This window comes from Bos indicus x Bos taurus, chromosome 20, assembly GCF_003369695.1.
Source record: "Bos indicus x Bos taurus breed Angus x Brahman F1 hybrid chromosome 20, Bos_hybrid_MaternalHap_v2.0, whole genome shotgun sequence".
Taxonomy (NCBI): domain Eukaryota; kingdom Metazoa; phylum Chordata; class Mammalia; order Artiodactyla; family Bovidae; genus Bos; species Bos indicus x Bos taurus.
The window spans coordinates 31,039,651-31,061,893 of record NC_040095.1 but is presented as its reverse complement, the minus strand read 5'-3'; the positions used below and the strand labels follow the sequence as shown (position 1 = coordinate 31,061,893).

At 40.8% G+C, this 22,243-nt stretch overlaps 1 protein-coding gene across 3 annotated transcripts in view; it reads left to right on the top strand.

Annotated features, from left to right (window-relative positions):
- The first annotated feature begins 202 nt into the window (after positions 1–202).
- Positions 203–22,243, top strand: part of NNT (nicotinamide nucleotide transhydrogenase) — a 92,180-nt gene continuing 70,139 nt past the window's right edge. Inside the window, exons 1-5 of one of the 3 annotated variants that reach the window (XM_027520558.1) lie at positions 203–307; positions 5,072–5,275; positions 11,273–11,502; positions 14,662–14,879; positions 19,188–19,275. In XM_027520558.1, coding sequence (XP_027376359.1) covers positions 5,125–5,275; positions 11,273–11,502; positions 14,662–14,879; positions 19,188–19,275 — 687 coding nt within the window. In that variant the 5' untranslated portion in view covers positions 203–307; positions 5,072–5,124. Of the gene's footprint in view, positions 555–669; positions 890–5,071; positions 5,276–11,272; positions 11,503–14,661; positions 14,880–19,187; positions 19,276–22,243 lie in introns of those variants that run through there. The other 2 variants (XM_027520555.1, XM_027520557.1) reach the window with 2 other exon arrangements.

Below are 22,243 nucleotides of genomic sequence, written 5' to 3'. Positions count from 1 at the left end.
GCCGAAACCAGCCTAGGCCTGGTCAGGACACAACGTCCACCAAGGGCGCTCTCCAGCCCCTGGCTATTAATACTCAAAGAAGTACACGGCTTTCCGTGGGCGCGCCATTGGAAGACCCGTCCGCATATGTGTGTTAATTTTCGGGCCTTGACATCGTTTCGGAAGCATTTAACTCCACCTCTCCATCCGGAATTAAAAACAACGCTCCCATTCCCGCCCGTCACCACCTCCTGGCCGCCTCTCACTTTCTTTTTGGTCTTCTGTTTCAGAAGTTCTGATTTTTCCTAGAGAGCTAGAGGAAAGCCAGGTAACAAAAGTGGAGTTTTATTACTTTATTTGCTCTGGTGGGACACTACAGGTAGTCCCACTTTGTTCCTGGCTCTCCAGAAGACAAATGTGGCCGTTGGCAAATTCAGCGCCCGCGCTGGGCTCCAGGTTTGATTGACAAGGACGGGCGGAGGGATCGCACGGAGGCGGGGCCGAGGAGCAGCAGGTCGAGCCCGAGACAAAGAGGGTTTTGGCAGCCCCGGGAGAAGAAGCAAGGGTTCCTTGGGGTAACTGGTCTTTGCGCTTTAAGGGGCATTTCGTGCAGTCGCTTTCTCATGTGAAGAGAGGGTGGGCGGGCGGACGGGCGGGCTGGTGGAGGGGGCCGGTCGGGAAGAAGGGCCTGGCGAGGAGGGGAAGGTGGGGGCGGACGGGGAACCCGGGTCGGGGCACCCGGGTCGGGGCGGACGGGGAACCGGGGTGGGGGCTGCGCCGCGGTCACGTGGTCTCCGCAGCAACGGGGTTGGGGCTGTTCTTCCGGGTTGCTGGCGCCGCGGGGCTGCAGCCCGGGTCTGCCAGCGCGGCGTCCCCTCGCGGCCCGCGGACTCCTGGCCTCCCCGCCAAGGTGAACGTCAATGCGCGGGCAGCCCGGGCACGCTCCTGGGGCGCAGCTGGGGAAGGGGCGTGGGGCTGGTACGGAAGGTCGAGGTCCCCGAGGTGGGAAGGAGACCTGTCAAGGAGCCGCTGGGGGCGGGGTCGGCAGTGACCGGGGCGCCGGGTGTACTCGGGAGCCTGGGGCCGGGCCTCGAGGGCCCTCTTTCTGGTCTCAAGCTGGGGTGACTGGGAAGCGAGTCGGGGGTGGTGGATTCGAGAACTGGGTTTTCGCCGCAGAGGGCAGGGAACGAGGTGTCAGCTGTTCAGATGCAGATTTTGGAGCTTTGGGGGGATGGGGCTGGAGTTCTACGAGGTCCTTTCTGCTTAAAGGATGGGAGGAGGGTGGAAGGTCATAGAGGACTTTCGGTAAGTGGTGCATCCAGAGAGGTGGCACCTGGACACCCCGAAACTGTTCTTGAACCCGGAGAGAATTTGGGGTGGGTGACCGGCTGGAGACACAGGTGGTGGTGTTGAAAGTTTTAAGTGTATGGGGGGGTGGGGCAGGCTGGTGTTGGTCTGGGCGAGCCTGTACTGGGCTTAGAGTGGGGTCTGGGCTGGCGATGGGGGAAAGATTGTGTAGTGGGGCTGAGCTGATTCGAACTCCGGAGGCGGAAAGACTATTATGCCGCCGATCTCCACCAATCGGCTTCAGAGGAAGGTTATAAATAGCGGTCCCTGGCAGATATTGGCCGGGTGGCAGTTTAGTTCCCGAGGGAGGAGCTTGAACCTGTGGGTTTGAGCGAGGTCACACTGCCTGCTAGTCTAAGCTTTGGTAGGGTATTGTGTCCTTGGTTGGCATGTCTCGCTTTTAAAAGCGTGACTTGTTTATTACAGTTGCAGGTGCCCTTTATTCGCCCTCTGGTGCAGAGAAGTCCTTTAAGGAATCTGTAAGGAGTCTTGTAGGACAGGATGTATTCGGAACAGTGAGGGTTGTGTGCTTTTATTTAAAATGTTTCCCTCTTCTTCTGCAAACTGTGGCTGTTTAAAAATTAAAAAAAAAAAATTGAATTGGCAGTTTAGGATTGCTTTCTTATCAGCAAGTGTGCTCAGGCTGCTTACCTCTGCTGATGGAATCACTTTTCCGCAAAGCTACATAGCCTTTAATTTTTAAAGGAAATTTCCTGAAACTCCTTGGGAAATATATTCATAGAACCCCAGGCTTCAGGTTATCTAACTCTAGTTACACATTCACTGAATCAAACAATACTTGTTGATTTCCTCTATTTTGTGCAAGGCCCTGGGCCAGAGGTAATACTAAAGTGAATACTGATAGCAGTAAAGATACTGTGTCCTTTTAATCCTCACAGTGACCCTACAAGGTACTGTTATTATTTTCCCCATTTTAAAGGTGATGAAATCAGATACAGAGAAGTTCAGTGACTTGCCAAGGTGACATAGCTAATGCGTTGCAGGTGGGGTTTCCAACTAAGAGTTCACACTCTTAGCCTCTATGTTATCCTATCTCAGCTTCTTGCCTCCAAAGATTTTTTAATCTATTAGGGGAGATACCAAAATGACTTACATTAACTGGTGGTGTGAATGCCCCAATTTTCAGTTGTAAAGTTGCTGTCCATTTCTTAATAGCCATAGAAGCACATGGATAATAAAACAGCAGAGAGCTTTCAAGTGAAGTTAGGGGAAGATGTAACAATTAAGAGAATGGCTCTTGAATAACAGCTCTCTGTGTCTGCAGTTCCTCCCCATCTGAGGATTTAGCTAACTGCACACTGTGTATATTGTACTATTGATATTTACTATTGAAAAATAGCCACCTAGGAGCAGACCCATGAAGTTCAAACCCTGTTGTTCAAGGGTCACCTCTACTGTCTTTGCTGTAAACAAGTACTTGGCTGTGATAACATGGTCCAGATATTCTCTGAATATCTTTCAGGGTCATTTTTATTTGAGTTAGGCTTAGTGACATTTTCTTGACACTAAACTACTTCCTTATGAACTGTCTTATATGCTCATAACTTGAATCAAGTAGAATTTGGGGGAGCACATGGTCTCTGAAGGCCTTGGCTATGTTGATGCCTGATGTCAGGGCTCTGTTCAACATCAAATTACAATTTTTTAAGTAGACAGGGCAAATTTTGCAGACTCCAGGCCATGAAACAGGACTTCAGCTTTAGAGCATTGCAAAATCTCCATCTAATGATAAAACTTCTAGAGCCTGATTGTGCCCTTCAAGGGAGCTTTCCTGCACTCCTTTTATAGAAGAGCAGACTGAGGTGCTTAGAAATTCAAGCCAAACAGCCAGTGAGTAGCAGGTTTAGACAATACCCGGGCTGCATTATAACTAGCTTTGTTATTTTGCTGATGAGGTCTGGGTAAGCCTGACCAGTGAGAATGGTGGTTATTGGGGAGCTGGGATGATCCAGGAAGAGAAACTAGGGTAAATGAGGAGATTGGGCTAGGACTAGGTCCTTGGTAGTGGTAGGAAAAAATTTCTCTTTCGACAGGAATTATCTTTTGTATATGTTTGGATCTCCCTCAGTTCTTGGCATAGATTCGGTGAATGTTTTCAGTGGGTGGCTGAATTTTGAACTTGTTTGTTCTCCATTCTCAGCCATGAATAACTCTAGAAGTGACCTCTGAATGAACGAGGAGGGTATTTATTGATTCAGGGATGCTTTAGAAAGACTGAGATGAAATGACATATATGGAAATACTCTGAAAATAGAAAATCTTCTATCAGCATGTAAAGAATTATTCACATTTTTGGTTGCATGCCTGGACACATCTTATATGCTCCCTTTTCCTTAGCTTTGTTCATAGTATTCTCTCTTTCTCAAGTGCCTTTTCCTTCCTTTTCTTAGCCCTGTAGGAGGATATGATCTTCTTTGATGCCTCAAAGAACTTTGGACTTGTGTTACTCTGCTTTCTCTGTTATTGCTTGTTGACTTTTCTTATCTCCAGGTCTGTAACCGATTCCAGTTTAATTCTACAGATGCTCCTAATGGCTATGCCTCTGAGACTCAGCCCTCCGTGTGTTTACTGAATTAAAGAGCATCAAGAATAAGCACTACCTGGATTGAGCATTTCTATTCCCAGTGTTGCTTTATGGTATTTGCAGGAAGTGGCTTCAAGGACTTGTGGCAGTAGTTATGACATGAAAAATGAGTTAGACCCTTCTTCCTCTAGAGGCCGGAAGTATGTTTTTGGAGGCTGCTGGGTTTGGGTGCTGGGTCCCAGAAGGGCCCGCATCATGGGGCAGAGCCTAAAGGCATAGTAAGTGGAGTTAGCTGTGGTTGACTGAGAAGAGTTCCTTCACATTTTTGAAGGAAAGAGCATTGGGAGTCAGGGGGATGGTGGGAGAACCTTCTGTGTACTCCCCAGGATCTGCCAGGGAGGTTGGAGAAAATAGCCACTGAAATCTCCAAAACAGCAAAGGTCAATGCCATTTCACCTAGCTCATTTAGAGCTGACAAAAATGGGCCTCAAGTGGTAAGAACCACTCACAGAATTCCTAGTTACGCCCACATATGCAAGCACAAACCTATGTGATAAAGTTAACTATGGAACTTTTTTTTCTTTTTTTAAAAATTGGAGTTGTATTTTGTGCATGTTAAATTTTCTTGAGATGTATGCCTGGCAAACATGAATCTCACTCAGTCACGCTGGGTTTGGGGTGGGGGTGTGTATGTCTCTCAGGATGTATAGCCTGCTGCGCTGAAAAGGATGGTGGGGTTTTCTGTATTGTATAGTGGCCAAACAAGTACTGCTGTACTATTTAGACAGTCTAAGGAAAGCTAAGGGGAATTTTGATTTTGTGCAGTTTTTGCTGGACAAACTGAGATGATAACTTTCATGTATGATGTGACTGGACTTTATACCAACTTTTCTTAACTTTCCAGCTACATTAAAGATCACTTAGACTTATGTGACCTAGCTTGGAATTGAATAATGAGTTTATAACTACAATTTTAAGTGGGAAAACAGATTCCAAGTTTTAAATACCTAAATTGGAAACAACCTTTTGAAGCATCTTCTTTAAGTAAAGGACTTGGCAAGTAAATTCTTTGTAGATGCCCACGTTTAACTGTTATTTTCCAACCTCTCTCAATTTGCTTTTTTTAAAAAAAGGTTTTTGATGTCCAAAAGGCAAAGTATATTGTTCTCAGCACATACATTTTTGCTTTCTTTCCTTTAGTGATTTACCTTTAAGGACATTGGGGATCCAGAAAATCGGGAACTTCTGTGAACATGGCGAACCTACTGAAAACAGTGGTGACTGGTTGTTCATGCCCTTTCCTCAGCAATTTGGGGTCCTGTAAGGTTCTACCAGGGAAGAAGAATTTTTTACGAACATTTCATACTCATCGGATACTGTGGTGTAGTGCCCCTGTAAAACCAGGTAAAGTCTCACTTTGAGTCATAGAAACAATAGATCTGATGATGGATAAATCACGCAGTTTTATAGCCCAGTGCTTGTGAGTGGTCATTTTGAGTAAAAAACCGAATGAGTGCTTTCTTATATTTTCCATGTACGGAAGTTCTTGGCTGTCAGTGCTAACAGAGAAGAATATACAATAGAAAAAGAAAAATGTTAAATAAATTGAGTTTATACCCAGGAAACCATTGGTCATAGTAACCATTTCTCCTAGTAGCTCTTCCTCTTTCCTAGTTGGTATTGGGGAGTCATACCATACATGGCTTAATGATGCTTAAGAATTAGGAACTAAACAGATTGATTGATCTGCATTAATGTTTCTGGATTTAGTAAGTGGCAGCTTCATCTCAGTTGCTCAGGGCAGAAACCTTAGAGTCATTCCCAGTGCTTATGATCGGTATAGATCAGCTCTACATTGTATCTTGAATCTGTTATTTTCTCACCATCACCACTTTTACAATCCTGGTCCAAGCCTCCATCACCTGTTACCTGGACTATTGCATTAGTCTTCTAAGTGGTCTCTGTGCTCTTTACCTCTGTCCCTGCCAACAGTCTGTTCTGTACAAGACAATGAGGATTATCTTTTAAAAATGAAAGATCATGTTACTCTTTTCTTCAGAATTTGCCACCAGCTTCCTAGCTCACACAGAGTAATAGCTGAAGTCTTCCAGTGGCCTACAGGCTTTCTCTGCTAGGACTCCCACATGCTTCTGTTTTGTGGTACAAGCCAAAAGGAGGAGAGGCTAAAAGGGGAACCTTTTAAGCTGTGTCAGATCCCTTTAAGTATCTTGCCCAAAGACCTTTCTAGCACTCTGTCTATATACCTCATTGGCCAGAACTCAGGTGGCAATATGTTGCTTTAAGGGAGACTTGGACATTTAGCCTTTTATTCTAGATGGCAACATACTTAAATAAAAATAACATTCTGTTATTTTTAGGGGAGGAACAGCATGGATATTTGGGAGGTATCAGAAGTCTTTGCCATATAGAATGATTCTCTTTTTGTTTGTAGGACTGTTTGTGCATTAAGCATGCCTAAATTGCCAAGTGTTTTCAGTTCTTATGTCTGCCTTTGGTAGATTTCATAGCCTCTTTTCTTATTCTCACGTGACAAGTCATTATTGGCAGGGTACCTGCCCTTAAGAGCTCTCAGCCTTATCTTCAGATTAAGTGTTCTGGAAGGCCAGATTATCCAGTGTGATAAGAAAGTGTATAAAGCAAAAGTCAGTAACTACACTGAGTACACGGGAATTGCCCTTGTAAGTGAAAGTATGTACTTCAAGATCTCTATTATCAATTATGAGTAAGGCTTTTTTTGTTTGCTTAATTTCTGTTCTTGACTATTTCCTAGATAGTTATTTTTTTAATCTCTAAAAGATGAGGATTCTGTTTATTCCTTAATATAGCCACAATTTCATTAACACATTGAAAAGCTTGAAAAGTAATTTCAGTCAGTTTTAATATTTTCTCAAATTTTTTTTTTAAACAGATGCCTAGTTCAAATTATGATCCAGAGTCCATGTGCTGTATTTACTTGCTTGTCTCTTAGGTCTCTTTCAGTCTGTATGTGCCTCTTCTCTCTTTTCTTTTTATTTGTTGAAGAATTTAGTTGTCCTGTAGAATTTCCCACATTATTCCCTTAGTATTATTTAACTAGGTTTCTTGTATTTTCTGTAATATTTAGCTAGATCTCAAGGCTTGATCTGACTCAGGTTTGCCTTTTTCAGCTAGTGTACTTCATAGGTGATGTTATGTACTATCTGTTGTATTACATCAGGAGGATTGATCAGTGAGTTTAGATGTTGTCAGTGTGATCTATCTTTTGTGAAGTTCCCATTGATTTTTCACTCAGAGGCACTAGCAGCGGTTTAATTGATTGTTAACTAAATATGTGATTTTATCAGTAGCTTTAATATCCTATCATTTTATCTTCATTTATTAGCTAGAATTTTTCTATTAAAAAAACTTTCCTTCTGTTACAGTCATCCCTTGGTATCCATGGGGGATTGGTTCCAGACCTCCCGTGAATACCAGAATCTTTGGATGCTCAAGTTCCTCATATACAATGGTGTAGTATTTGCATATAATCTACATAGATCCTCCTGTATACTTTAAATCATCTTTACGTTTCTTATCTTGAGGTTAAATCATCTTTAGGTTGAGTTCCCTGGTGGCTCATATGGTAAAGTGTCTGTCTACAATGCGGGAGACCCAGGTTCCATCCCTGGGTTGGGAAGATCATCTGGAGAAAGAAATGGCAACCCACTCCAGTACTCTTGCCTGGAAAATCCCATGGATGGAGGATCGTGGTAGGCTACAGTCCATGGGATCGCAAAGAGTTGGACACGATTGAGTGACTTCACTTTCTTCCTTAGGTTACTCATGATGCCTGTGTGTTAAGTCACTTCAGTCGTGTCTGACTCTGTGTGACCCTATGGACCGTAGCCCACCAGGCTCCTCTGTTCATGGGATTCTCCAGGCAAGAATACTGGAGTGGGTTGCCATGCCTTCCTTCAGGTGATCTTCCTGACCCAGGGATCGAACCCGCAGCTCTTATGTCTCTTGCATTGGCAGGCGGGTTCTTTACCACTAGTGCCACGATACAATGTAAAAAATCTAAGTTTGCTTTTCAGAACTTACGGAATTTATTTTTAATACTTTTGATCTGCATTTGGTTGAATCTGTGGATACAGAGTGCATGCATGCTAAGTCACTTCAGTTGTGTCTGACCCTCCTGCATTGGTAGGTGGGTTCTTTACCACTAGTACCACCTGGGAAGTCCGTGGATAAGGAGGGCCAACTGAATTTAGTTACTCTGAGGTTGTATGGAAAAGGTGGGTAGATGTTTGATCAGTGTTCAGTATTTACTAGTTTTGCTCATCAGTTGGTTCTCTTATGTATTCATTTTCTACTTCTGCTGTATTAGGTGATTACAAACCAGCTTCATATGACACATTTATTTTATTATCTTATACTTCTGGAGGCCAAAGCCTGAGATGGTTCTCACTGGTTGTCAGCAGGATGCATTCCTTCCAGAGGCTCTAGGGGAGAATCTGTCTCCTTGCCTTTTCCAGTTTCTGGAGACTGTCTACGTTTCTTGGCTCATGGCCTGTTTCTCTGTCTTCAAAGCCAGCAGGATAGCATCTCCAAATTTTTCTTTGACTCTGACTCTTTTGCTCCCTTCTTTCACATTTAAGGATCCATGTGATATATTGAGCCCACCCACATAATTTAGAATATTCTCCCCGTTTCAAGGTCAGTTGATTAACAACCTTAATTCCATCTGTTACCATAATTCTCCTTTGCCATGTACTGGAACGTATTCACTGATTCTGAGGATTAAGACATGGATATATTTGGGAGACTATTATTCATCTTACCACATATTACTTTCTCCAAAGTTGAGAAGCTTTTAGCAAATATTTATTTTTTGAATATTTTTGAATTTTGAAATATTTATTATAATGAATGCATGGATTTTAGCATCTTTATATGTATTTTATGACATTTGAAATAAATTATTTTCCTTTTTGATGCTCAAATTGTCTCATATCTGGCCAGTGGAAGCCCTTCCAGGTTGGTTCCTAAATCCTTTTGATGTGACTTTGTCTGTCTTCGGTAACTTCCTTGGCATATGATATGTAGGACCTAGAGAATTTGAGGTTGTCCAATGAGTGAACTCTAGATAAGTTTATATAATTAATTTTTCACCTTAATCCAAAAATTTGCTATCTTTCAGTTATTTTCCTCTCTCTTAAGTGGAGAGGAAGATTCAGCATGTGTTTGCCTTTGGCTTACTATCAATTATTACTGCTTAAATAGTATGAGATCTAAGACTGTATGTCCAAATGCAGCTATTTTTAGGTTGATTTAGTCTCTATAAAGTTTCACTTAATAAGTTACTCTGAGGAGATATTTTGATTTACCTTTTTATTATATATATTTAAAGTTTAGATTGCTAGAGTAAGTTTTCTAGACTTTAATAAGACATACAGAAGCAGATGCTCTTCATTAAAAATACTGTTTATGCCCATATATTGAGTAAAACAACAGAAAAAAAAAAACTAGTGTATTTTAGCTAAGGCTGGTCTGAACTGTATATAAATAATTTGTTGCTGTTCAGTTGCTAAGTTGTGTCCGACTCTTTGCAACTACATGGACTGCAGCATGCCAGTTTTCTCTGAAGGTGAGGTTTTCCAGGCAAGAATACTGGAGTGAGTTGCCATTTCCTTCTTCAGGGATAAATAATTTAACTGTGTTATACGGGTTCTTCTGTGTTGCAGGGAACAGAATCACAGCAGGTTATGTTTTGTGATGAGGTTTTATTTTTGTTGTATGGACTTTTGGGAAGTATGGAGCACAGGGAACCGTTCTTCTCCTTCTTGGAGAAGAGGGGTGTTATTCTGGATTTCATTGCTGTCACTCTTTTCCATCTGCATGCCCACAACCAACGTTTCTGCTGTTGTGGCTGCTGACCCTCTCCCTTTGATTACCTTGTGGCTCTGTTTACAAATAGTTGCTGCGTCATTCTACTCTCCTGGTCCTTTTGGTGGGTCTCATGTCCCGTTTCTCTCTGAGAGATCCTGATTGGGTTGAATAGTCATTGGCCGACATGGAGTATCCACAGGGCAGAGTTCCTCTATAAGTTGTCTCATGCGCTACTGGTTTCCCTTCTGTCTGGCCTGTAGACTGTTATCTTTAACCCATCTGCTGACCCCCTGGTCTAATCAGGTATGACCAAGAATAGATGATGCACAAACTGGAATCAGGATTGTGGGGAGAAATATTGATAACCTCAGATGGGCAGATGACACCACCCTTATGGCAGAAAGTGAAGAGGAATTAAAGAGCTTCTTAATGAAAGTGAGAGAGGAAAGTGAAAAGCTGGCTTAAAACTCAACATTCAGAAAATGAAGATCATGGCATCTGGTCCCATCACTTCATGGCAAATAGATGGGGAAACAATGGAAACAGTGACAGACTTTATTTTCTTGGGCTCTAAAATCATTGTGGATGGTGACTGCAACCATGAAATTAAATGACACTTGCTCCTTGGGAGAAAAGCAATGACAAACCTAGATAGTGTATTAAAAAGCAAAGGCATTACTTTGCTTACAAAGATCCATGTAGTCAAAGCTATGGTTTTTCCAGTAGTCATATATGGATGTGAGAGCTGGGCAATAAAAAAGGCTGAGCGCTGAAGAATTGTTGCCTTCGCACTGTGGTGCTGGAGAAGACTCTTGAGAGTCTCTTGGATAACAAGGAGATCAAACCAGTCAATCTCGGATGAAATCAACCCTGAATACCCATTGGAAGGACTGATGCTGAAGCTGAAACTCCAGTACTTTGGCCACTTGATGCAAAGAGCCGACTCATTGGAAAAGACCCTGATTCTGAGAAAGATTGAAGGCAGGAGGAGAAGGGGATGACAGAGGATGAGATGGTTGGATGGCATCACTGACTCAATAGATATGAGTTTGAGCAAGCTCTGGGAGATGTTGAAGGATAGGGATGTATGGTGTGCTGCAGTCCATGGTGTCGCAGAGTCAAGACACGACTGAGTGACTGAGCAACAGTTACTTCCGTCTTCCTTAAAGATAAGGACCAGGGGACCATAAACCACAGAGGTTTAGTTTAATGAGTGGAGTTAGTTTGTTGAGTGGCCTTTCAACCCATTTTTTTCCCTACGAATAAGCTAAGCTAGCTAGTTATATGCCTCGAAGAAAGCCATTTGGTTAAATATTTAGGATTTTCAGGAGAGTAGGTGTAAGAATTTCCTATCATCTATCAAAAAAAGTTAAAAAATTATGATTATGAATCAGGAACATCACTTTGAACAGCAGCCTGTACATGTAGTGTATTTTGAACAAATTTCCCATTTCCATTTTCTGAACTGCATTATTAAAACTTTGAATTTTGGTGTTGTTTCTTACCAAATTTTTTTTTTTGTCTTTGTTGTAGGAATTCCATACAAGCAACTAACTGTTGGGGTCCCCAAAGAGATTTTCCAAAATGAGAAGCGAGTGGCATTGTCTCCTGCTGGCGTTCAGGCCTTGGTCAAGCAGGGGTTTAATGTTGTTGTGGAATCTGGCGCAGGTGAAGCTTCCAAGTTCTCAGATGATCACTACAGAGCAGCAGGTGCCCAGATCCAAGGGGCGAAGGAAGTGCTGGCTTCTGATTTGGTGGTCAAAGTAATTATTCCTTTCCCCCTTCCATTTATGGCTTGCTGACTTTTCTAAATCTTCTTGTAGAAAGATTACTTCTTGTACCAAGATTAAAGTACTTTCTCTTTTGTTACAGTTTTCATACTTTCAAATGATGCTTTTTTCCTCAAAGAAATGATTGCATGTTGTGACTATTCTTCACGTTTCAGTAGAACTTTTATGAAAGTGAAAGTGTTGGTCACTCAGTCATGCCCGACTCTTTGTGACCCCCTGGGCTGTAGCCTACTAGGCTCCTCTGTCCCTGGAATTCTCTAGGCAAGAATACTGGAGTAGGTTGTCATGCCCTCCTCCAGGGGATCTTCCCAACCCAGGGATCAAACCTGGGTCTCCCACATTGCAGGCAGATTCTTTACTGTCTGAGCCACCAGAACTCAGAACTTTTATGAGGCAATGTGAACTATATTACTATATTTAAGCACGAGAAAAGAAGAAATGATCTTCTTTCTTACATTTGCTCTGTGGAATTTCCTTATTGGCTAGGTAACATTCGTACCATATGGTTCCTATATGTCCACATTACCCCTGGGTGAGTATTTGCTGCTGCTGCTGCTGCTAAGTCGTGTCAGTTGTGTCCGACTCTGTGCGACCCCATAGATGGCAGCCCACTAGGCTTCCCCATCCCTGGGATTCTCCAGGCAAGAACACTGGAGTGAGTTGCCATTTCCTTCTCCAGTGCATGAAAGTGAAAAGTGAAAGTGAAGTCGCTCAGTCGTGTCCGACTCTAGCGACCCCATGGACTGCAGCCCACCAGGCTCCTCTGTCCGGGGATATTCCAGGCAAGAGTACTGGAGTGGGGTGCCATTGCCTTCTCTGGGGTGAGTATTTAACTCCTACTAGAATAGTAAGAGGCAAAGAACTCCTTGGACTGAATGCACAGTGGTATTCTGATATCTTGAAGGATCATAGGTCAGTGATTTAACTGATGTAAGTATTATTTCCAGAGGGCAGGACTATTCTGGAAAAAGTAACGTTGGGCTTAGAATAGACTTACCTACTTTAATAAAAGGTCTTAAGGTAATGTGTAATAGAGAGCTATATGCTAAAGAACTTTACAAATAAAATCTGAAGTAAAAAATCATGTAGAGAAAGGGAAACTGTATCAAGAGTATAACATAGATGAGCTGAACAGTAACTTAAATCTTAAGTCTTCGGTAACCAAGCCACGTGGGGCAGGGTGGCTCAGGGGTAAAGAATCCGAGTGCAACGCAGGAGTCGCAGAAGGTGCAGGTTCAGTCCCTACATCAGGAGGATCCCCTGGAGGAGGGCCTGGCAACCCATTCCAGTATTCTTGCCTGGAGAATCCCTGTGGACAGAGGAGCCCGCTGGGCTATAGTCCATATGGTCGCAAAGAGTCAAACATGACTGAAATGTCTTAACACGCAACCAAGGCAAGTAGTGAGGTATGGATTAAATAAGCATGTTTATCAGGTTAAAATAGTCTCACTTTTCTAGGATAGACCAGCTTTTTTCCTACATTAATTTCTAAAGGGGAATCAATACCTAGGCTTTTTTACATATAGTCAACTGAATAACTTGATAGGATCTTACATAGTGTTTTTTGCAGGAGACACAAAACTTTTCTATAGAAAATTAATAACAAATTTATGATATGGAAATAAATAGTAATTTAAGTGTTTAAGCATTTAGGTATACTGATACTTGAGATAACAGTATAATAAAAGCTTAGGGGAAAATCGAAAAATAAGTGTAATCCATTCTAATGTATGTTTTAGGGATCAAAAACCTTTTGAGGTACCCCACAAAAAGAGGTTACTAGGTGCACGTAAGCTTTAGAAATGCTATGTGTTTCCTGTAGATTCACAATGTGTATGAGCCATGTTAAAGACACTGAGGAATCCTGTAATACGAAAACTTAAATAATTTTATATTTGTAGTAATAAACTACTTGACCTAGGGTCTCTCTTCTGAGACCTCTCTTCAAGCCTGTTAATATTCTGAGGAATTTGTTACCCCAAAAAGCATCTTCAGGGAGACATTGTGTTGGCTTCACTCACTCAGATGTCAGCAGTTTCAGCTAAGCATTTGATAGGGGCCAGGAGAATTCAAAGTTGTCCTCTAATGTTTATTAAATCTATATTATAGATTCTCACTGAGGAAAAAAATAGACCTTGTCAGAGAGTCTTAATTAAAGTCCAGAGCCTAAAATCACACGCATCACCACAGCAACAACTGAAATGGGAATGACAGATAAAGGTGTTTCATAGGTAAATTGAGATGAAATGCTGTTAAATGAAAGTATTGACCTAGTGTTTGTGTTTCATTTCCTTTTAAAACAGAAGTCCTAGAGCTGTATTTGTTCTGTGCTTTCTAGCCTAAGAGCACTGCTGTTGCAGATTGGGAGCTAATGAAATGATACACTTTAATTGAAGGTTGACTTTGAACAGGGATGTAAAACACATTTTAAAACACCTTTTTAATTGGAAGTTTTAAAAATTTGGCTTGAAAAAGTAGACAGTTGAAACTTTCAGGCATGTATAGTGTGTGTCATTGACTTGATTCAACGTAACAGAGTACGTTGCAGCTTTTTGCTTAAACCCAACTCAGCAAGGCTACTGGTTTGAGTTGTGTCCATCTGTAGATTTTTCTGAAACTTTAAGGTGGCATAAATCTATACACATGACATGGAGATTTTAGTTTATGATGTTCTTAACTTCTAACCACTCCAAATGTTTATGCTTGCAAATTAACAAGAATTGAATCTTTGAACATTCAACAAAAGCTTACTGTCTGTTTATTCTAATGTTTCTTAATTTTACCAGAGTAGTGGATTTTGGGACAACAGATTTGTTGTAGAACCTGTTTCCCCCAAAAAAACAGATTGTTGTTTTTTTTAATTCCTCTACCTGTCATTGTCAAACCTGTCCTGACACTATTTCCAGGTATGTGTGCTTGTTACTCAAGACTAGGTCATAAGTTCAGTCAGATAATCAGTGGCATAAATTTCTATGTGCTTTATTTTATTTAGGAATTGAGGAAGAAATTTTTTCATGAGAGATTATTTCTGGAGTGTTATTTCAATAATGGTATATTATTTTAGTTGTCTTGTTTACTTAAAAATAAGATAAAGGTATTTACGTTTTTAATCAGTGACATTTTTCCCCCCAGGTGCGAGCCCCTATGCTTAACCCAACATTAGGTGTTCATGAAGCTGATCTTTTAAAGACATCGGGTACACTGATCAGTTTTATTTACCCAGCCCAAAATCCAGACTTGCTAAATAAACTGTCCAAAAGGAAGACGACAGTTCTGGCAATGGACCAGGTTCCAAGAGTCACAATTGCTCAGGGATATGATGCGCTAAGCTCCATGGCCAACATTGCCGGGTAGGTTGATTGTTTTCCAGTTGAACAAGAGCACAGTGGTGCTACAGAAACGTGCTCACTACAGCTCTTCTCTCTTACAATGATTTTACTTGTAGTGGCTAGGAGATTGCAGCCTTCCAAGAGTGTGCTTCAGTTACTTTTAAGATTCGTGTTGTTCCACGGTCATCAGTAGGAAATGGCTATTCACTTTGCCTGCTATTGTACATTACTTTTTAATCTTCATGGGCAGAAGGGAAGTAGTATTTCTTTCTACCAAAGGAAATGACTTTTTTTTCAAATGTGTGCTTATTTTTCTTAATATCTGTTTTCATGAAAAACTGCATGGTAAGTAAACCATAGTCTTAGCAATTTATAATTATCCAAAAGCTTTAATGTAGTAAACTCATATTTTACTAAAGTCAATAGCAAGGGTAGTGATAACAATTTAGGACAAATGGTTTAAAATTCACATAAGTCTAGTACTGTTTTTAAGACTGTTATTTATATAGAATGAGAAAGGGTGCAATGTAGAAAGTCTTATTTTAGTTTACTAATTATGAGGCTTCTGAATCTATGCTTAAAAAGTACTTCTGATTTCTGAATACATAATGTTCCAATTTTTTTTCTTTGGAACTTATTTGTACTTTAATGGTGATATACTGTATTTCATGTGTGTGTGTGTGTGTGTGTCTATGTATATATTAGTTGAAATTACAGTTTTATTGTGGTATAATTGTCATAGAACATTGTTTCCACCTTAAAATTTATACAATGATTTGATATATGTATATATTGTGAAATTATTACCAGACTAAGTTTAGTTGACATAAATTACTGTTGTCATAGGGTCAAAAATGGTAGAACATTAGCAGTTTCATATGGTCCCATCTAATATATACATATTGATAGATTTAGCACTTTAATTACATTTTGCCTAGGGAAATTTATAAATTATTTAATAAATAGGGAAAATGTCTGCACTCGAGGAAATTTCATCTTAGGTCAAAACCCATGATAACTAAAGGCTAACCGTGGCCAAGATGGCAATAAACTTCATTTGCCTGCCGGCCTGAATGCATTCCCCGTCTATTGCCAGGACTCTGTGTTGAGAATTCTAGGACCCATTCAGCTCAGAGGAATGTGTCTCTGACTGAGTAACAGTCATGTGTGCCTATGCCTGCCACAGAGCAGGGACAGGCATAACTATGTAAGTGCAGTATATTGCTGACTCTGCCTGGAGAGTGGGGAAAATCTGGAAATCAGATGATGTTTATGAAATCAGCTTATCTAAGAAACGAATTAGATTTTAGGCAGAAAACGATTAATAGTGGCAACTTGCTAATATGAGTGAGGCACCAACAAATGAAAAAAATTTAAAAATAAAACGATATAGGAAGAAAGATAACCTGAATAAAGACTTTTACAGCTGACCTAGGAGCCAAAAGTTTTCTTAGGTTTCATATCTTAGATGTAGCATATCAAATGTGCTACAGATTCTTCTCTGGATTCCAGCTGTTCATTTTTGATGTGAAAGAGATGCAGTAAACAAAAATGACAAATAGAATACATTTTGTTTCCTTATGTAATATGACAAATGATTGGTTTGAAGATTTTTTTGTGATGTGAATTAATGCAGAGGGACAATGTAAACTTTTGTCACATTTATTTAGTTTCTGAAAGAGCTTATGCAGTGTGGGACTTAAAATTTTATATAGGAAAGAAAGTGTCATTCAGTTGTGTCTGAATGGCCTATAGTCTGCCAGGTTCCTCTGTCCATTCAGTTGTGTCTGAATGGCCTATAGTCTGCCAGGTTCCTCTGTCCGTGGAATTTTCCGGGCAAGAATAATGGAGTGAGTAGATATTCCTTTCTCTAGCAGATCTTCCTGACCCAGGGATTGAACCCCAGTTTCCTGCATTGCAGTCAGATTCTTTACCATCTGAGCCATCAGGGAAACCTTTATGTAGGAAATGAACAATGTGAAGTTTTAAGGATGGTGTTGCTTTGCACATGTGCGAAAGGTTATCCCAGTCAGTAGCTCTAGATCGGTGGTTTTCAGCTGCAGAATCTTTTGAGCAAATGAAACATGAGGGAATATAGACAAATCCAATAATTCAAGTGGCCTTAGTTGAATTAATGCTTTCTTGGTGGTTCAGACAGTAAAAGAATCTGCCTGCAATGCAGGAGACCTGGGGTTGATCCCTGGTTCAGGAAGATTCCCCTGGAGAGGGAAATGGCAACCCACTGCAGTATTCTTGACTGGTGAATCCCATGGACAGAGGAGCCTGGAGGGCTATAGTCTATGGGGTCGCAAAGAGTTGGACACGACTGAGCGACTAACACTTCACTTCAGTTGAATTAAGGGACAGAAGGGTATCCAGAAACACTGTGTCTCTGTTTTCCTTCCCATCCATGATGCTCTAATAGTTGGTTGAAGTGTGAGCTTTTGGAGATCCAGGGACACAGTTTTAAAGAATCACTGTCTTAGGTCCTGAGCTGATATATGCAAAAGGCGTAGTTAGAGATGAATCGTCTAGTATACTTACCCGTATTGCTGCTGCTGCTGCTGCTAAGTCGTTTCAGTCGTGTCCGACTCTGTGCGACCCCAGAGACAGCAGCCCACCAGGCTCCTCCGTCCCTGGGATTCTTCAGGCAAGAACACTGGAGTGGGTTGCCAATTCCTTCTCCAATGCATGAAAGTGAAAAGTGAAAGTGAAGTCGCTCAGTTGTGTCTGACTCTTCTCGACCCCATGGACTGCAGCCTACCAAGCTCCTCCGTCCATGGGATTTTCCAGGCAAGAGTACTGGAGTGGGGTGCCATTGCCTTCTCCGACTTACCCATACAATATGTGATAAATCATTATCTAACTCACACACATAGGCGTGTTACTGTGATGACATGCTCCTCCTAGTTCACTGTGTTCATGTGAGCCTTTTTGCTCTCCTCCAAAACAGGCCCACTTTTATCACTTTTCCCCACTACCAACGTTTTCTTGTACATTTCCTGTGTAATCTGTCTGGTTTTTTTTTTTCCCCCCAATACAGCAACTAAATCTTTTAATCAAAATTAATTTCTTCCCGTGGCCTTTGAGTCTTTATCATCTTTGCTCTCTGAAACTTTTTATCACTTGGATTCAGAACTAACAAGTAATATAATCATTAAAATATTTTTTCTTGCTATAAGTAATAGTAGTAACTATTACATGCTTTTGCATTGATTATTATAAATTTGTTTTACAAAAATATGACCAGGTAAAGGTTTTTTTGTCAGCTAGTAGGTGGATCTTATCATCATAATGCTTGCATTATGATTATAATCTTTGCATTATAATGATAAGGTAGAGTGTTTGTTACTGAGTGTGCAAAAGTACCTTTTAAGTATAAAATAATATGAAAATGAAATTAATGTAATAGGTAATTTAATGTAGTAAAAATACCCAGTAAAGAAAACTTGGTATAAATTGCTAGTTTTTGATGTATAGAGTGTTTCTTTAGCTAAAAACATACTTGCCAGGCACTTATTGTGATTCTTTATGGTAAGGGCTTTACTGAATTATCTTATTCAGTCCTTAAAACAACTCTAAGAGACCCTTATTGTCCCCAGTTTAGAGATGAGGAAACCAAGAATTAGAGAATTAAAGAAATTTGCCCAAGGTCACAAAACTAGTTAGTGACAGAACTCAGATTCGAATTAGATCGTGCTGTCTCAAAATATGACAGTTCCAACCATTAGAGATCAGGGGAAGTGTTTTTGGTTATGAGGTTGGAATTTTGTTATGTATGAACAGATAGCCAACCTCATTTTTTAATTTTAAAGATTTTTTCCCCATATTATATAAATGCTACACAGTCATCAAAGAAAATTTGGATGATAAAGTAAAGTTTAAAGTACCTGTAGTCCTAGCTGCCAAAGCAAACTGTTGTTAGCATTTTCTTGTCTTCCCTTCGCTTCTCTTATTTTATCCGAGCTAATTTTCTGTAGTGGTCATCATGAAGTCAGAGAGCATCATGGGTAAGAGTGTGTCTGCAGGCAGGATGCTAGGGTCAGATGTCTGGCTCTGCCATTTAATAGCTGAGGGACCTCGGTCAAGTCTCTTTGTCTCTCCATGCCTCAATTTCCTCACCTATAAAATGAAGATTATAGTTATATTTATCCACAGGGTTGTTGTGAAGATCAAAGGAGTAAGTATATATGCAGTACCTAGAGCTGTTTTTGACAGATAGTACTTACTGTATAAATTTTAGTTGTTCTCTAATAATTTTGATAATATAAGCTTAAGTTCTTTAATTTTATAGACTTATTTATCCACTTATTTGTCTATTTTCCTAAGTTACAAGGCTGTTGTACTAGCAGCAAATCATTTTGGACGGTTTTTTACTGGTCAGATCACAGCTGCTGGAAAAGTTCCTCCAGCTAAGGTAGGTTAAACTTTTAATGTTTCTTTATAGTGTGAATTAATTAAAGGCAAGGATATATACAGTTATTTAAAAATTTTGGTTCTCTGTTAATGTCACAGTGATAACTTTTGTGTCACGTGTAATATATGGTGGCGCCTCAAAGTTGCTTAAGATTACTTGGGAAAAAAAGAATTTTTGACATTTCTGGAAGTTCTAAGGTTTTTTTTTTCCCTTTCTGTTTTTTACTTTCTAACTTGAATTCTTAAAGGGATTTGGGTGACTTATTACTAGTTTTTTTAAAACTTCGTGACACCATTTAGCAAGCTCTCAACTTCCCAGTGATTGTGACATTTTGGCTTGGGAAGGACTTGGTTTTCTCACTTTTTGCCAAATTTTGGGTCAAGAGGACAGTAAATAGTAGGTGGTGTAGTCAGAGTATTTGGCAGGGGGAAAGGCTGCAGTTTCTTTAATCTATATTTAGAGCAGAGAGGAGCAGGAGATAGGTCAGGGTGGCTAAGTGAAAGAATAGATTATGCTGTGACCTTCAAGGCCACATGTCGTAAATGGCAGTATAAGCACTTTGGTAAAGTATAGGAAACAGGACCTTAAATATTGTCATCTATCTGCAGAGTACACTTTGGGGGGTATAGGTGTACTTGGTGCTTCCTGCTTTTACGTTCTTTGTAATATCAATCCAGAGCTCTCACACAAAAGAAATCCGGAAAAAATGAAAAAAAAAAAACAATAGCAGCTTTGAGAACTCTAGTATATATGCTAGTGTGTAAATAGTGTCTCTGTATATCTATCTAGTATATTATATAAATTATATGCTGGATTATATACTATATAATATATATATATATACACTGAATAGTTATATGCTAGATTTCTAGTATATATACTAGTAGATATATATCTAGTATATAGCATAGTATACCTAGTATATAGCTTCCCAGATGGCGCAAGTGGTAAAGAACCCACCTGCCAATATAGGTGGACTTAAGAGATGCCAGTTCAGTCCCTGGGCTGGGAAGATCCTCTGGAGGAGGACATGGCAACCCACTCTAGTATTCTTGCCTGAAGAATCCCATGGACAGAGGAGCCTGGCAGGCTGCAGTCTATGGGGTCACACAGAGTCAGACCTGACTGAAGTGACTTAGCACACACATATGTTTAGTATATAGTATATATATCTAGTAGATATATGTATATATCTACTAGGATATATACTAGAAATCTAGTATGTAACTATATAGTATATGTATTATATAGTATATAACCCAGTATATAGTATTTTACTTTAAAAACAGAGCAGGTGGGACTTCCCTGGCGGTCCAGTGGTTAAAGTGTCACGCTTCTACTGCAGAGTTTGATCATTGGTCAGGGAACTAAGATCCCTCATGCCTTGTGGTGCGGCCAAAAAAATCAACCCCCCTCACCAAAAACTCCCCCAAAAGAGTCCAGGTGAAGCAGGTGAAGATGATGGCAAGTGGTCCAAGTGGAGCCAGAACACTTAACAAGAACATACAAAGAGACAACGCAGAGGTCTGATACGTAAGGTGATTACATCCGGACTTCTTTCTTAGGATCATAAGTAAAGGTCTAGCCCTCATGGTGGTCAGAAGTTGGCTGCTGTTCTTAAACTGGCTGAATGCTTTGATGCACAATCCACTACTCAGTTTTGGTTAGAACCTTTCTGGAATTATATGAAAGTTGAGAGGAAAGCTGTGATTATAAAAGATTAAAAAGTGAAACAGAAGACAAGGAGTAAAGGAAAGAGAATCAGTCAGCTTTTAAAAGGTGGAAAAGTGACTGTCTTTACTGAGAATTTAAACTGCAGCATAAGAGATTTTAGTTACATGTCACAAACACTTTCCTGATATCAAAGAATTAGATAATAGATGGCCTTTTCAGGGTAGAATGAATATTTTGAGTTTCCTTTAAACATGGAGTGTTCTTACTTGTCCAGAATGAGCTAAAATCAATTTGTTGATGGCTGTGATATGCCAGGCACTGTTGTAGGAGCTGGCAATATGGCATGAACAAGACAAACAAAATCCCTCCCATATGTAACTTACATTCTAGTAGGGCCCACAGAGAGGAAATAAACCATCAAACAAATATAGGAGATTTTTTAATATATGGAGGAAATGAACAGGATGGTATGGTGGGTGGGTAATGGGAGCAGGCTACTGTAGTTAGGGTGATGGGGAAAGTGCCTGTAGCATTTAAGTTGGGACCTCAAGGATGGGAAGAAAGAAAGGGGGGTTCGGGATTCTGGGCCAGGGGAGAAGCACCTTTAAAGACACTGTGATGGGATGGAATTCATTGTGCTCGAGGAGAAATGAAGGAGGCCTCTGGTCTTGGGGTGTGGTGAGTGAGGTGAAGTGTGATCTGAGATGATGTTGGAAAGGGAGGTCAAGGCTGGATGACGTGGGTCCTGTCTTCTTGGTCTTGTCTCAGAATTCAGATTGTCTTGCAGATGCGGGAAAGTCTGATTTAGGACTGTTTTGGAAAAAATCCACTCTTGCTTGTGTTTCTGATACTTCCTGTTACCAAATTTGTGGGGATTTTCCCCACCCCAGGCACTCCTCCGGCACCAACTGGGCACCCTACGGTTTCACTGAATTCTCCCACTGTCTACTTGGAGGTAGCGTCACATCTCACAGGTTAAGGGCTCAGGCCCATAGGACTGCCCTCACCTCTCAGATGCCAGTCACAAGTCTAGATTGCTACCTATGCTTCTGACAGGTGGGCTGTAAACCAGAGGTTCCCAACCCCCCTCCTTCGGTTTGATTAATTTGCTAGAGCTGCTCACAGAACTCAGGAAAACAGTTTACTTCCTGTTGATCAGTTTATTATGAAAGGATATGATAAAGGATAAGATGAAAGTCCTGTTGGGAGAGGTGAGCAGGGCAGGTGGGAAAGGGTGTGGGGCTTCAGTGCCCTCTTTGGGCCCTACTCCTGGAAGCTCCCAGAACCCTGTATT